Raw genomic sequence first — 16,847 nt, forward strand, 5'->3', positions numbered from 1 at the left:
GAAAAGTGGAATTTTGGTCTATTTGTGACATGCAATTAAATATGCTCTTCACAAGAAACAATGTGTTTATTTCAAACTGTGCAAATACTCTTACATTGATTTGATGTAATTCTGCAGTGATAGACCTAGGCCCAAAATTACAATATAATGCAGGTAGGCATAGGCTAATTGGCATAGGCTAACCTACTATTAACCTACTATTCTCAGCACTTACATGTCGATGGAGACGAGGCTGGTTTTCGGATGTCTTTTTCTGATTCAGGCCTCGTTGAGCTGACCACCACCTCAAGTCACATTCCACGCCAATTTACTTCAGGTGGCAGGTGCTTGACTTGATTCTCTGCAACCATCAGGGGTTCAATATCAAGTTTTTATTATTTGACCTACTTCTGATGATGTCGATTGTTCACACTTAAGTAATATGTGAAAAAGGTTTGTTGCTAATAGTTGGCGAAATATTTAAATAAAATGTGTTGACTATTTCTGGAGGGAAAAGGCGGACGCGTGATATCCGGAACCAATTGATATCGGTAGCGTGTTCCTAGAGGGACGTTTTTTGCCGTGGCATTCTTGTTGTCAACATTTTGTCCAGTCGTACATGTCTGCTGAATAAATACAATTTACAGGTAATTTCTTACATTTTGTCTTCACCGGTTCCTATTGTATGCCATACTTAGCTGTGATGTAACCAATAGTTTTTACAACAATGTCAAAACTAAAGTTATCTTGGCTGCATCGCAGCTATGCAATACTCGGATATATCTAACTAGCTACATAGCTTTTGTTAGAAAAGCGAAAGTAACTTTGTTCGCCAAATAACGTTTCCCGGATAGTTGATTACGTCAACCAAATCTGGGGTCTATTCATTAGTTGGATTATGTTGCAAAAACGTTTCGTTTGTTGCAAAAAAAAGGAAAACCGCTGGCCAGCTAGCTAGCAACAACACGTGCGAAGCTAATCCACTGCCATTTCCTGGTATTTCTAAAGATGTAAAAAAAAAAAAAGAAATAGCGAGTATCTGGTATTTCTCTCATTGTAGAATGACAGATGGTCCAGAAACGCCGCCTAACTATGAGGAGCAGTTTGCCCACCGGTTCTCTCTCGAGGACCCGGAGTACCAGCAGTACGTGAGTCGCCCCGCCAACCCCCCGCCACTGGTAGAGGACTGGGGGGGGCGTGGAGGTGGAAACAACCGGGGCAGAGACAACAGGTAAACAACAACGACCATAACTAGCTGGGTGCGTTCATCTCATTAAACGTTTTGCTACATTGTGTGACGGTTTGTACTTGAACTACATGTTTCCTCCACAATCTAAGGTATGGTCGCTCTAGTTTTGTGAGGGTGGTGCAGTGTGGCCTGATTTAATATGGGTGTGTGACCACTTGAAATCTCTAAACTAGTTCAACACACCTTACAGTAGGCTCCAGTCCTCGGGGAGCCTGATTGGTGTCTCACTCCCCCGTCCCTAGAAACACACCTGATTTAAACAAATTGCATTCTAAAATTAAGATCATGATTACTTGATTATTGGAGTCAAGTGTGTTAGCCGTGGATGGGGGGGGGGTGTGTGACCCCCAAGCAAGCCCCCAGAGTACTGGAGTTGCCCAGGCCTGCCTTACACGATCTCCTACTGTGCTACCACAACCGTGTGGTTCTTCAACTGGGTCGTTCAGAACACCACTGTTTCTGTTCAATCAAATGTTGCACACCGTTTTGATCTGCTGAACGCAGCCCTGTCTCGTCTCTTCATCGTTAATATATTTAACACAGTATTGGACTGCTAACGATGACCATATTATTCTGCGCCATATTAAGAACAGGACATTTCCAGAAGTGTTTCTGCACAACAATAGCAGCTGGTCTGACATGTCATTCTACAGTTTACTGGGATGGACAACATGTTCATTTGGTTGATGTGTTTTTTCTTCTTCCCACTCTCCCCCCCACATCTCTTTCTCTCTCTCTTCCTCCCTCTGTTCTTCAGATCACAGGACCGTGGCGGGTACAGGGGCCGGGGTTGGGGAGGGGACAGGGGCCGGGGTTGGGGAGGGGACAGGGACCGCGGGGGAGACAGGGACCGCGGAGGGGATAGGGACCGCGGGGGAGACAGGGACAGGCGTTACGACCAGGGTGGTGGTGGGCATCAGTCTGGAAGATACAACTCCTACAACCAGAGACCATCACATTACGACCGCTACTGAACTCCTCTTACTGTGGAGTGACCTCACATCTCTCCAACCCTGTTCCTAGAGGGAGAACCTCCTGTAGGTTTAAACTCCAACCCTGTTCCTGGAGAGAGACCCTCCTGTAGGTTTAAACTCCAACCCTGTTCCTGGAGAGAGACCCTCCTGTAGGTTTAAACTCCAACCCTGTTCCTGGAGAGAGACCCTCCTGTAGGTTTAAACTCCAACCCTGTTCCTGGAGAGAGACCCTCCTGTAGGTTTAAACTCCAACCCTGTTCCTGGAGAGAGACCCTCCTGTAGGTTTAAACTCCAACCCTGTTCCTGGAGAGAGACCCTCCTGTAGGTTTAAACTCCAACCCTGTTCCTGGAGAGAGACCCACCCTCCTGTAGGTTTAAACTCCAACCCTGTTCCTGGAGAGAGACCCTCCTGTAGGTTTAAACTCCAACCCTGTTCCTGGAGAGGTACCCTCCTGTAGGTTTAAACTCCAGCCCCAGGTGTAACTGGTTCAGTTTATCAACAAGATAATTATTAGAACCAGGTGCGTTTGACTAGAGTTGGACTAAAAACTCTCCAGGAACAGGGTTGTAGTTGAAACCTACAGGAGGGTACCTCTCCAGGAACAGGGTTGGAGTTGAAACCTACAGGAGGGTCTCTCTCCAGGAACAGGGTTGGAGTTGAAACCTACAGGAGGGTCTCTCTCCAGGAACAGGGTTGTAGTTGAAACCTACAGGAGGGTACCTCTCCAGGAACAGGGTTGGAGTTGAAACCTACAGGAGGGTCTCTCTCCAGGAACAGGGTTGGTGAACCCTGCATTATTACAGACACACACATTATCACATTCTTAACCCTGCATTATCTGGCTGACACACACATACACACTGGCCGTAGCAGGTCAATCTGATCTCTCACCTCTCTTCCAGATTTAATATTGTATTGATCAGTGATGTCATGCTCTAATCCACACGGAACAGGATTACAACAGTGGTATTGATTATTCCAGCCAGTAGTCTGGGCATAGAGACCCTATAGGCCCTTTTCTATAGTAGTACCACTATATAGGGAATAGGTTACCATTTGGGACACAATCAGTGCAGCAGAGTCAAATGTAAAGTTTAAGATGCTCATCAATGCTACTAGTGTGATGAACTGCGATGATGGGCATGTGGTGTATTGTGGGGGTGGTTCTCTTGTTTTCATTTAGTTTGTTTCTCTTGACTCCTAAGACGACGTATTCAGCTGGTCTGGATGTTGATACGGTGTCATTGAATCAATCTAAAAATGTGTGATGAATGAAACCACTTTTGAACAGTCAATGTCATCTATTTTCTTACGTCACAAATATGCTTATTCTTTCCAGTTGAATATGTGACTTGGAATGGTAATCAGTAACACCATTTTCTTTTTGTCTGAAAAATACAAATATAAAAATTGTCTTTGTCTCTCTCTCTCTCCCATTTTCTTGAGCTTATTGAAACATGAGTTTTTGAAGCCTTTTAAATGTGCTTTATGTCCAGGGGGTGTATTCATTTGTTTTCCACTGTAGCAAAGTATTTTGCAACTGGAATCGTTAACTTCAAACATAACCTTTTTATGCAATGAAAATGAGAGTTTCTATTGGACAAATTCAGTTAGGTCCCTCCCTGTTTTATTTCTGTTCTGGGAAGTTGAACCCCTTTTGAACATGCTTTCTAGTCCAATAATAGTATTGGCTTAATCTGGGTCCTCACAACCACCCCTCGGTGTTAAGAATAGCAGCAGCGTACTAAAATCCTAAGGTTAGGGTCAGAGCCCTGGTCAAAAGTAGTGCTCTGTATGCGGAAATGAGGGGGGAGTCATTTGGGACACGTCATCCGTCTGTTGCGTTATATAATGAATGACGACCTGCAGTAGGGAGGGTGTCGAGCACTACATCGTGGGTGGCAACGTCTCTTTAAACCCTACTTAACACCGGTGACTAATGGCTAATACTGCACCATGCACAGATCTAGGATCAGCTTTCCATTCCCAAATCAGAACCGTTAGCTGGAGAGTAACATAGAACTGACCTTTTAGATCAGTCTAGCCTGTTCGCGCCGACGTAACTCTCCACTCATATCAAGGGTGACGTCTCCTTCGTCCTAATTATGAATGACTCATCACGGCTGCTACTGTATCACCATGAGCCAAGGTGGCTGTCTGTGGTGGTCCACTCCCAATTAAAGTGGTACTTCGAGCAGAGAGCTCAGTTTCTCAGGCCTCCTCGACTGCTACTGTATCACCATGAGCCAAGATGGCTGTCTGTGGTGGTCCACTCCCAATTAAAGTGGTACTTCAAGCAGAGAGCTCAGTTTCTCAGGCCTCCTCGACTGCTACTGTATCACCATGAGCCAAGATGGCTGTCTGTGGTGGTCCACTCCCAATTAAAGTGGTACTTCGAGCAGAGAGCTCAGTTTCTCATGCCTCCTCGACTGCTGCTGTATGAGGTCACCCTCTGCCCTGCAGCCCACTCACATCCTGTGATGTAACCACAGAGCTCCAGTTGTTTTCTGTTTATTCTAGTGTGAATATACAGTGTAAACGCTACATCTCATAGCGTTGTACATTCCTGACTACAACAGCGTTTGTATAACCAGAGAGAGTTGATTTGCGTGTCTTCGTTGAGCGTGATGTGGTGTAAAAACATAAAGGCTACATCTCATAGCGTTGTACATTCCTGACTACAACAGCGTTTGTATAACCAGAGAGAGTTGATTTGCGTGTCTTCGTTGAGCGTGATGTGGTGTAAAAACATAAAGGCTACATCTCATAGCGTTGTAAACTTCTGACTACAGTGATTCTTCTATCATTGAAACTACAACCCAGTAGCTTTATCTTACAACATCTGTGTACGTTTACCGGTCTGTGTTGTTTCCATACGGACAGAACTAATGCACAGGGTAATATGAAGGAAAAACAACTCTGTTAATAAATCACAACCTTTCCCTGCGCTTTGGTGTGGTGATGAGGAGCTGAAAGATGTGGTGATGAGAGGAGCTGAAAGATGAGAGGAGCTGAAAGATGTGGCGATGAGAGGAGCTGAAAGATGTGATGATGAGAGGAGCTGAAAGATGAGAGGAGCTGAAAGATGTGGCGATGAGAGGAGTTGAAAGATGAGAGGAGCTGAAAGATGTGGCGATGAGAGGAGCTGAAAGATGCGGCAATGAGAGGAGCTGAAAGATGCAGGGATGAGAGGAGCTGAAAGATGTGGCGATGAGAGGAGCTGAAAGATGTGGCGATGAGAGGAGCTGAAAGATGTAACGATGAGAGGAGCTGAAAGATGTGGCGATGAGAGGAGCTGAAAGATGCGGCAATGAGAGGAGCTGAAAGATGCGGGGATGAGAGGAGCTGAAAGATGTGACGATGAGAGGAGCTGAAAGATGTGACGATGAGAGGAGTTGAAAGATGAGAGGAGCTGAAAGATGTGGCGATGAGAGGAGCTGAAAGATGAGAGGAGCTGAAAGATGTGGCGATGAGAGGAGTTGAAAGATGAGAGGAGCTGAAAGATGTGGCGATGCGAGGAGCTGACTGATGAGAGTAGCTGAAAGATGCGGGGATGAGAGGAGCTGAAAGATGAGAGGAGCTGAAAGATGTGGCGATGAGAGGAGCTGACTGATGCGGCGATGAGAGGAGCTGAAAGATGTGGTAATGAGAGGAGCTGAAAGATGAGAGGAGCTGAAAGATGCGGCGATGAGAGGAGCTGACTGATGAGAGTAGCTGAAAGATGCGGGGATGAGAGGAGCTGAAAGATGTGGTAATGAGAGGAGCTGAAAGATGAGAGGAGCTGAAAGATGTGGCGATGAGAGTAGCTGAAAGATGCGGCGATGAGAGGAGCTGAAAGATGTGGAGCTGAAAGATGTGACGATGAGAGGAGTTGAAAGATGAGAGGAGCTGAAAGATGTGACGATGAGAGGAGCTGAAAGATGCGGCAATGAGAGGAGCTGAAAGATGCGGCGATGAGAGGAGCTGAAAGATGTGACGATGAGAGGAGCTGAAAGATGAGAGGAGCTGAAAGATGTGGTGATGAGAGGAGTTGAAAGATGAGAGGAGCTGAAAGATGCGGGGATGAGAGGAGCTGAAAGATGCAGCGATGAGAGGAGCTGAAAGATGAGAGGAGCTGAAAGATGCGGGGATGAGAGGAGCTGAAATATGCGGCGATGAGAGGAGCTGAAAGATGTGGTGCTGAGAGGAGCTGAAAGATGTGGTGCTGAGAGGAGCTGAAAGATGCATGGATGTTGTCGCTGTATGGCTGCAGGCATTAGACAGCTAGGGCCTCTCCTGTCACCCAATAGGAAACGAGGCATGACACAGCTCACACTATTCTTCACTGACTGTCTGGTTTACTTAGTTGATTGGGTGAATCAGATGTGTTAGTACTGGGTTGGAATAAAAGTCTGCACACCCTGAGACTGAGGAGATCCTGGAACATGGTTGAATAAAACCCAGATTCTGTCGTCACCAAATACACCTGTTGTTTCAGTAAATATATCTCTGCGGGAGTGAAACTTGATTCATAAAATCAAGGGCTTGACGAGCAGTTGATTAGTTAATTAGATTGAATTTGGAACAAAACACGTTGACTCCCTGTGAGGCCAAGGCCCCCATGTAGTAATCCACAAAGCAACTCAAGAGTAGGAGTGCAGATCTAGGATCTGTCCATATTGATCTGAATCGTTATGATCTAACAGACAAAACTGATCTTAGATCAGAACTCTGAGACTGTGGATCACGGGGCCCTTGGTCTGTGTGTTAAACGGTACCCTTTATAGTGTACTATTTTTAGTTTTAACAGGGCCTAAATGTGGTGGGGGAAGGGTTAACGGCTGGCCCGAGTGGTGCTCTGCAAAGAGAGGTGCAATCAGCTGTGATGATAGGGAGGGAGGGATGAGGGGAGAGAGGGATTCTGGAGCGCGGCGGGGGGAGGACTGCTGTCACTACAGTAATCAGTTCAGATTAGCCTAACTTTACTTTAGCCCTGGCAACAGCATCCTCAGAGAGGGAGGAAGGGAAAGACAAGGAGAGAGAGAGAGAGAGAGACTGATTTGAGAGATGGACCAAAGAAGGAGAGGAAAGGGGACAGAGAACTAGAGACAAAGAGGGAGATACAGAAAGACAGAGATATAGTTAAAGAGAGAAACGAGAGACCAAAACAGGTCTCTGAGAAAGGGATGAACGGGGTAGAGAGAGAGAGAGAGAGGATTAGAAGAATTAGTACAGCTGCTTAGCTCTCTGACTGTCTCATCCTAAACGATGTCTTCACTGCTCAAAGAAAGTTTTCCTTCAGAGAAGTTAGGGATTTTATTTTGGGGGATTTAAACTAAAGTACAGGAGTACGTACTGTGGCTGCTGCTGCCCACTAATACAGACAACACAACTAGCTGCTGCCCACTAATACAGACAACACAACTAGGCCACCCTGAAATGTTTATGTTAACATCTCCGTTTGTAGTAATTGGCCATTTTAACGTTGGCCGAGTGTGTTCACGATTATCCCCCAGTACAGATGTAGAAGCTTAATTTGAACCAGTTTGCTACAGCAGGGGAAAAAATCCTGCAGCAACAGGAAATTTGAATTATTATTAATTTGTGTCGGGGTTGATACAGTTTTCATTAGTGCAAATCAAATATGACATTCAAAAGTGGAAATAACTCACTTTAGAAGCATTTTAAAAACTCAAATACATTACAAGTTTGCATTCCCTGCTTTGCAGGAAAATCCTCAGCTGCAACAGGACTGTCAAGAGATACTGCTTGATTCTTCACGTAGGAGTTATAAGATGTTTATGTCCGTAGAGAAGCAGAAAAGTATTTAAGAAGTATTACAGGGAAGAAATCAACATACATTTGACACAGAGCTCAGTGGCTCTCTCTGAATCCCACGCCCACATATCACTGCTTAAGTATTTAAGTCATTACATTATGGAGGTGTTGGAGAGTGCTGGTGGTACATGAGGTGAGGAGTAGGGGGAGGTGGAGAGGTGGAGTGAGACAGAGATAATGGTAGAGGAGGTGAGGAGGAGGGAGACAGAGATAAAGGTATAGGAGAGGTGGAGTGAGACAGAGATAATGGTAGAGGAGGTGAGGAGGAGGGAGAGGTGGAGTGAGACAGATAAAGGTATAGGAGGAGGGAGAGGTGGAGTGAGACAGATAATGGTATAGGAGGAGGGAGAGGTGGAGTGAGACAGAGATAAAGGTATAGGAGGAGGGAGAGGTGGAGTGAGACAGATAATGGTATAGGAGGTGAGGAGGAGTGAGACAGAGATAAAGGTATAGGAGGAGGGAGACAGATAATGGTAGAGGGGGTGAGGAGGAGTGAGACAGAGATAAAGGTATAGGAGGAGGGAGTGGTGGAGTGAGACAGAGATAAAGGTATAGGAGGAGGGAGAGGTGGAGTGAGACAGATAATGGTAGAGGGGGTGAGGAGGAGGGAGAGGTGGAGTGAGACAGATAATGGTAGAGGGGGTGAGGAGGAGTGAGACAGAGATAAAGGTATAGGAGGAGGGAGTGGTGGAGTGAGACAGATAATGGTAGAGGAGGAGGGAGAGGTGGAGTGAGACAGAGATAAAGGTATAGGAGGAGGGAGAGGTGGAGTGAGACAGATAATGGTATAGGAGGTGAGGATGGGGGAGGGGTGGAGTGAGACAGAGATAAAGGTATAGGAGGTGAGGAGGAGGGAGAGGTGGAGTGAGACAGAGATAAAGGTATAGGAGGTGAGGAGGAGGGAGAGGTGGAGTGAGACAGAGATAAAGGTATAGGAGGAGGGAGAGGTGGCGTGAGACAGAGAAAGGTATAGGAGGAGAGGAGGAGGGAGTGGTGGAGTGAGACGGAGATAATGGTATAGGAGGTGAGGTGAGGAGGAGGGAGACAGAGATAATGGTATAGGAGGAGAGGGAGTGGTGGAGTGAGACAGAGATAAAGGTATAGGAGGTGAGGAGGAGGGAGAGGTGGAGTGAGACAGAGATAAAGGTATAGGAGGAGGGAGTGGTGGAGTGAGACAGATAATGGTAGAGGAGGAGAGGTGGAGTGAGACAGAGATAAAGGTATAGGAGGTGAGGGAGAGGTGGAGTGAGACAGTGATAAAGGTATAGGAGGAGGGAGAGGGAGAGGTGGAGTGAGACGGAGATAATGGTATAGGAGGTGAGGGAGAGGTGGAGTGAGACAGTGATAAAGGTATAGGAGGTGAGGGAGAGGTGGAGTGAGACAGTGATAAAGGTATAGGAGGAGGGAGAGGTGGAGTGAGACGGAGATAATGGTATAGGAGGTGAGGAGAGGAGGAGGGAGACAGAGATAATGGTATAGGAGGAGAGGGAGTGGTGGACTGAGACAGATAAAGGTATAGGAGGTGAAGAGGAGGGAGAGGTGGAGTGAGACAGAGATAATGTTATAGGAGGTGAGGAGGGAGTGGTGGACTGAGACAGAGATAAAGGTGTAGGAGGTGAGGAGGAGGGAGAGGTGGAGTGAGACAGAGATAACATTGGAAACTCTATGGAACAAAAAGCCTTCACTATATCATCCTGGAATATCCAAGGCCTGAGGTCATCTGCCTTTGGCCTAAAGAGCAGGAACCCGGACTTCACCAATGAAATCGGTAATACAGACATTGTCATCCTGCAAGAAACCTGGTATAGAGGAGACGGACCCACTGGTTGCCCTCTAGGTTACAGAGAGCTGGTAGTCCCATCCACCAAACTACCAGGTGTGAAACAGGGAAGGGACTCAGGGGGTATGCTAATTTGGTATAGAGCAGACCTAACTCACTCCATTAGATTAATCAAAACAGGAACATTCTACATTTGGCTAGAAATTCAAAAGGAAATGATCCTAACAGAGAAAAATGTCCTCCTGTGTGCTACCTATATCCCCCCACTAGAATCCTGCTGTATCCTGTGTGCTACCTATATCCCCCCACTAGAATCCTGCTGTATCCTGTGTGCTACCTATATCCCCCCACTAGAATCCTGCTGTATCCTGTGTGCTACCTATATCCCCCCACTAGAATTCTGCTGTATCCTGTGTGCTACCTATATCCCCCCACTAGAATCCTGCTGTATCCTGTGTGCTACCTATATCCCCCCACTAGAATCCTGCTGTATCCTGTGTGCTACCTATATCCCCCCACTAGAATCCCCTTTATCCCCCCACTAGAATCCCCAGACTTTAATGAAGACAGCTTCTCCACCCTGGTGGGGGAGAACCATCATTTCCAGGCCCAGGGACATGTACTAGTCTGTGGCGACATCAATGCCAGAACCGGACAAGAACCTGACACCCTCAGCACACAGGGGGACAAACACCTGCCTGGAGGTGACAGCATTCCCTCCCACATATGCCCCCCTAGGCACAACTACGACAACATAACCAACAAAAACGGGTCACAACTCCTGCAGCTCTGTCGCACGCTGGGTATGTACATAGTCAATGGTAGGCTTCGAGGGGACTCCTATGGTAGGTACACCTATAGCTCATCTCTTGGCAGTAGTACTGTAGACTACTTTATCACTGACCTCAACCCAGAGTCTCTCAGAGAGTTCACAGTCAGCCCACTGACACCCCTATCAGACCACAGCAAAATCACAGTCTACTGAAACAGAGCAATACTCTATCATGAGGCATCAAAGCCAAAGGAACTGAGTAACATTAAGAAATGTTATAGATGGAAGGAATGCAGTTTGGAAACCTACCAAAAAACAATTAGGCAACAACAAATTCAATCCCCTTTAGACAATTTCCTGGGTAAAACGTTCCACTGTAATAGTGAAGGTGTAAACTTGGCAGTAGAAAATCTTAACAGTATATTTGACCTCTCAGCTTCCCTATCAAATCTAAAAATCTCAAATAGAAAACCGAAGAAAATGAACAATAATGACAAATGGTTTGATGAAGAATGTAAAACCCTAAGAAAGAAATTGAGAAACCTGTCCAACCAAAAACATAGAGACTCGGAAAACCTGAGTCTACGCCTTCACAATGGTGAATCACTAAAACAATACAGAAATACACTACGGAAAAAGAAGGAACAGCTTGTCAGAAATCAGCTCAATGTAATTGAAGAATCCATAGACTCTAACCACTTCTGGGGAAAATTGGAAAACACTAAACAAACAACAACACAAAGAATTATCTATCCAAAATGGAGATGTCTGGGTAAACCACTTCTCCAAACTTTTTGGCTCTATAACAAAGAACAAACAGCAAAAACATATACATGATCAAATACAAAGTTTAGAATCAACTATTAAAGACTCCCAGAACCCACTGGATTCTCCAATTACATTGAATGAGTTACAGGACAAAATAAAAATCCTCCAACACAAGAAGGCCTGTGGTGTTGATGGTATCCTCAATGAAATTATCAAATATACAGACAACAAATTCCAATTGGCTATACTAAAACTCTTTAACATCATCCTTAGCTCTGGCATCTTCCCCAATATTTGGAACCAGGGACTGATCACCCCAATCCACAAAAGTGGAGACAAATTTGACCCCAATAACTACCGTGGAATATGCGTCAACAGTAACCTTGGAAAAATCCTCTGCATTATCATTAACAGCAGACTCGTACATTTCCTCAATGAAAACAATGTAATGAGCAAATGTCAAATTTACCAAATTACCGGACAACAGACCATGTATTCACCCTGCACACGCTAATTGACAACCAAACAAACCAAAACAATGGCAAAGTCTTCTCATGCTGTGTTGATTTCAAAAAAGCCTTCGACTCAATTTGGCATGAGGGTCTGCTATACAAACTGATGGAAAGTGGTGTTGGGGGTAAAACATACAACATTATAAAATCCATGTACACAAACAACAAATGTGCGGTTAAAATTGGCAAAAAACACACACATTTCTTCATACAGGGTCGTGGGGTGAGACAGGGATGCAGCTTAAGCCCCACCCTCTTCAACATATATATCAATGAATTGGCGAGGCCACTAGAAAAGTCTGCAGCACCCGGCCTCGCCCTACTAGAATCCGAAGTCAAATGTCTGCTGTTTGCTGATGATCTGGTGCTTCTGTCACCAACCAAGGAGGGCCTACAGCAGCACCTAGATCTGGGCCCTGACAGTAAATCTCAGTAAGAACAAAATAATGGTGTTCCAAAAAAGGTCCAGTCACCAGGACCACAAATTCAAATTCCATCTAGTCACCGTTGCCCTAGAGCACACAAAAAACTATACATACCTTGGCCTAAACATGAGCGCCACAGGTAACTTCCACAAAGCTGTGAACGATCTGAGAGACAAGGTAAGAAGGGTATTCTATGCCATCAAAAGGAACATAAATTTCAACATACCAATTAGGATTTGGCTAAAAATACTTGAATCAGTCATAGAGCCCATTGCCCTTTATGGTTGTGAGGTCTGGGGTCTGCTCACCAACCAAGACTTCACAAAATGGGACAAACACCAAATTGAGACTCTGCACGCAGAATTCTGCAAAAATATCCTCCGTGTACAACGTAAAACACCAAATAATACATGCAGAGCAGAATTAGGCCGATACCCACTAATGATCAAAATCCAGAAAAGAGACGTTAAATTCTATAACCACCTAAAAGGAAGCTATTCCCAAAGCCTTGCTATTGAGAAAGGCAGCCGAAGGCAGACCTGGCTCTCAGGAGAGGACAGGCTATGTGTTCACTGCCAACAAAATGAGGTGGAAACTGAGCTGCACTTCCTAACCTCCTGCCCAATGTATGCCCATATTAGAGACACATATTTCCCTCAGATTACACAGACCCACAAAGAAATCGAAAACAAACCCGTTTTTTGATAAACTCCCATATCTATTGGGTGAAATTCCACAGTGAGCATCACAGCAGCAAGATGTGTGACCTGTTGCCACGAGAAAAGGTCAACCAGTGAATACAACCCATATTTATGCTTATTTATTTTCCCTTGTGTCCCTTAACCATTTGTACATCGTTACAACACTGTATATATACATAATATGACATTTGTAATGTCTTTATTGTTTTGGAACTTATATATGTGTAATGTTTACTGTTCATTTTTATTGTTTATCTCACTTTTATATATCTACCTCACTTGCTTTGGCAATGTTAACACATGTTTCCCATGCCAATGAAGCCCCTTGAATTGTAATTCAATTGAATTGATATATATATATATATATATATATACACAGAGGGAGATATACACAGAGGGAGATATATACAGAGGGAGATATATACAGAGGGAGATATATGCAGAGGGAGAGATACAGGGAGAGGGAGAGATAGAGAGAGAGGCAGGGAGAGATATAGAGAGAGAGGGAGGGAGAGAGAGAGGTAGAGAGAGATATAGAGAGAGATGGAGAGAGGGAGGGAGAGAGAGAGGCAGAGAGAGAGGGAGAGAGGGAGGGAGGGAGAGAGAGAGGTAGAGAGAGATGGAGAGAGGGAGGGAGAGAGAGAGGCACAGAGAGAGGGAAGAGGACATTTCTGTGGTTGAGGAGGCCCTGTGTCTGGTCCAGTGGGTTGTCAGGACTCATAGAGTGGGTTTGTGGCGATCTGATGTGACAGGGAGGTAGCCTGTGCTGGCGTGCGTCTCTCTCTCTCTCTCTCTCTCTCTCTCTCTCTCTCTCTCTCTCTCTCTCTCTCTCTCTCTCTCTCTCTCTCTCTCTCTCTCTCTCTCTCTCTCTCTCTCTCTCTCTCTCTCTCTCTCTCTCTCTCTCTCTCTCTCTCTCTCTCTCTCTCTCTCTCTCTCTCTCTCTCTCTCTCTCTCTCTCTCTCTCTCTCTCTCTTCTCTCTCTCTCTCTCTCTCTCTCTCTCTCTCTCTCTCTCTGTCCCCCTCCTCTCTCTCTCTCTCTCTCTCTCTCTCTCTCTCTCTCCTCTCTCTCTCTCTCTCTCTCTCTGTCTCTCTCTCTCTCTCTCTCTGTCTCTCTGTCTCTCTCTCTGTCTCTCTGTCTCTCTCTCTCTTCTCTCTCTCTCTCTCTCTCTCTCTCTCTCTCTCTCTCTCTCTCTCTCTCTCTCTCTCTCTCTCTCTCTCTCTCTCTCTCTCTCTCTCTCTCTCTCTCTCTCTCTGTCTCTCTCTCTTTCTCTCTCTCTCTCTCTCTCTCTCTCTCTCTCTCTCTCTCTCTCTGTCTCTCTCTCTCTCCTCTCTCTCTCTTTCTCTCTCTCCCTCTCTCTCTCTCCCTCTCTCTCATCCCCTGTGTTTCCCCGCAGCACTAAGTGACCTATATCTCGTGTCAGGGGGGCGTAGGGGCTGTGCGCGTGTGTGTTGTGTGTTTCTGTCTGTGTGTGTGTGTGCGGGCAGGGGTGAAGGGTTGTGTAGGTCATTAGAGTGTTGTAACATGACTTATGGGGCTAAGGGTTGTGTAGGTCATTAGGTCATTAGAGCGTTGTAACATGACTTATGGGGCTAAGGGTTGTGTAGGTCATTACAGCGCTATAACATGTGACTTATGGGGCTAAGGGTTGTGTAGGTCATTACAGCATTATAACATGTGACTTATGGGGCTAAGGGTTGTGTAGGTCATTAGAGCGTTATAACATGACTTATGGGGCTAAGGGTTGTGTAGGTCATTAGAGTGTTATAACATGTGACTTATAGGGCTAAGGGTTGTGTAGGTCATTAGAGTGTTATAACATGACTTATAGGGCTAAGGGTTGTGTAGGGCATTGGAGCGCTATAACATGTGACTTATGGGGCTAAGGGTTGTGTAGGTCATTAGAGCGTTATAACATGTGACTTATGGGGCTAAGGGTTGTGTAGGTCATTAGAGCGTTATAACATGACTTATGGGGCTAAGGGTTGTGTAGGTCATTAGAGCGCTATAACATGTGACTTATGGGGCTAAGGGTTGTGTAGGTCATTAGAGCGTTGTAACATGACTGGCTAATGGGGTTGTTGTGTAGGTCATTAGAGCGCTATAACATGACTTATGGGGCTAAGGGTTGTGTAGGTCATTAGAGCGCTATAACATGTGACTTATGGGGCTAAGGGTTGTGTAGGGCATTAGAGTGTTGTAACATGTGACTTATAGGGCTAAGGGTTGTGTAGGGCATTGGAGCGCTATAACATGTGACTTATGGGGCTAAGGGTTGTGTAGGTCATTAGAGCGTTATAACATGTGACTTATGGGGCTACGGGTTGTGTAGGTCATTAGAGTGTTGTAACATGACTTATGGGGCTAAGGGTTGTGTAGGTCATTATAGTGTTATAACATGTGACTTATGGGGCTAAGGGTTGTGTAGGTCATTAGAGCGTTGTAACATGACTTATGGGGCTAAGGGTTGTGTAGGGCATTAGAGTGTTATAACATGTGACTTATGGGGCTAAGGGTTGTGTAGGTCATTAGAGCGTTATAACATGTGACTTATGGGGCTAAGGGTTGTGTAGGTCATTAGAGCGTTATAACATGTGACTTATGGGGCTAAGGGTTGTGTAGGTCATTAGAGCGTTGTAACATGACTTATGGGGCTAAGGGTTGTGTAGGTCATTAGAGTGTTATAACATGTGACTTATGGGGCTAAGGGTTGTGTAGGTCATTAGAGCGCTATAACATGTGTGTGTGCCTGTGTGTTTGTGTGTGTGTGTGTGTGTGTTTGTGTGTGTGTGTGTGTGTGTGTGGTGTGTGTGTGTGTGTGTGTGTGTGCGTGTGTGTGTGTGACTTGTGGGGTAAGGGTTGTGTAGGTCGTTGTGTGTGTATTCTGATGTTGGGTGTGTGTGTATTCTGATGTTAGGTGTGTGTGTGTATTCTGATGTTAGGTGTGTGTGTGTATTCTGATGTTGGGTGTGTGTGTATAACATGTGACTTATGGGGCTGGGTTGTGTAGGTGTGTGTTATAACTGACTTTGGGGCTGGGTTGTGTATTCATTAGAGTGTGTGTAACTGATGTTGGGGCTAAGGGTTGTGTAGGTCATTAGAGCGTTATAAATGGATTCTGAAGACATTCTCATTCTAGAACCAGCTTCCGTCTCATTATATATATATATATATATATATATATATTATAGTATATAACAGTGCCTTATGGGGCTAAGGGTTGTGTAGGTCATTAGAGTGTTGAACTTTGACCTTATTGCCACATTTCAGGCATCAAACATACAGATATAAAACTGTATTTTTTTGGTGAAGAATCAACAACAAGTGGGACACAATCATGAAGTGGAACGACATTTATTGGATATTTCAAACTTTTTTAACAAATCAAAAACTGAAAAATTGGGCGTGAAAAAATTATTCAGCCCATGTGATGTGTGTTCCAGTGTTCTTTTACTATGGATTCTGAAGACATTCTCATTCTAGAACCAGAGATGTAATATCACACTAGAGTGGACAAAAACCTACAGAGATGTAATATAACACTAGAGTGGACATAAACCTACAGAGATGTAATATAACACTAGAGTGGTCATAAACCTACTGAGATGTAATATAACACTAGAGTGGACATAAACCTACAGAGATGTAATATAACACTAGAGTGGACATAAACCTACACTAACAGAGATGTAATATCACACTGATGTTGACAAAACCTACAGAGATGTAATATAACACAAGACTGGACATAAACCTGACAGAGATGTAATATAACACTAGAGTGGACATAAACCTACAGAGATGTAATATAACACTAGAATGGACATAAACCTGACAGAGATGTAATATAACACCAGAGTGGACATAAACC

At 45.0% G+C, this 16,847-nt stretch overlaps 1 protein-coding gene and 1 long non-coding RNA gene across 3 annotated transcripts; one reads left to right on the forward strand and one right to left on the reverse strand.

Annotated features, from left to right (window-relative positions):
- The first annotated feature begins 228 nt into the window (after nt 1–228).
- LOC127919699 (RNA guanine-N7 methyltransferase activating subunit-like) lies at nt 229–2,794 on the forward strand. 2 transcript variants are annotated; one of them, XM_052503481.1, is made up of 4 exons: nt 229–323; nt 1,040–1,210; nt 1,986–2,574; nt 2,618–2,794. In XM_052503481.1, the coding sequence occupies exons 1-3, from the start codon at nt 244–246 to the stop codon at nt 2,200–2,202; spliced, it is 468 nt and encodes a 155-aa protein (XP_052359441.1). In that variant the 5' UTR covers nt 229–243; the 3' UTR covers nt 2,203–2,574; nt 2,618–2,794. The 2 variants fall into 2 exon arrangements, with proteins under 2 accessions (XP_052359441.1, XP_052359443.1); XM_052503483.1 differs by lacking the exon at nt 229–323 and adding an exon at nt 590–626 and having other exon boundaries at nt 2,618–2,793.
- Nucleotides 2,575–3,143, reverse strand: LOC127919700 (uncharacterized). Its single transcript, XR_008103779.1, has 3 exons — nt 2,953–3,143; nt 2,867–2,909; nt 2,575–2,780 (listed from the first exon to the last, which is right to left on the reverse strand). It is a non-coding gene; the product is annotated as an uncharacterized LOC127919700 (long non-coding RNA).
- Nucleotides 3,144–16,847: the final 13,704 nt, after the last annotated feature.

Source organism: Oncorhynchus keta, unplaced genomic scaffold (assembly GCF_023373465.1).
Source record: "Oncorhynchus keta strain PuntledgeMale-10-30-2019 unplaced genomic scaffold, Oket_V2 Un_contig_17400_pilon_pilon, whole genome shotgun sequence".
In the NCBI taxonomy this organism is placed as follows: Eukaryota; Metazoa; Chordata; class Actinopteri; order Salmoniformes; family Salmonidae; genus Oncorhynchus; species Oncorhynchus keta.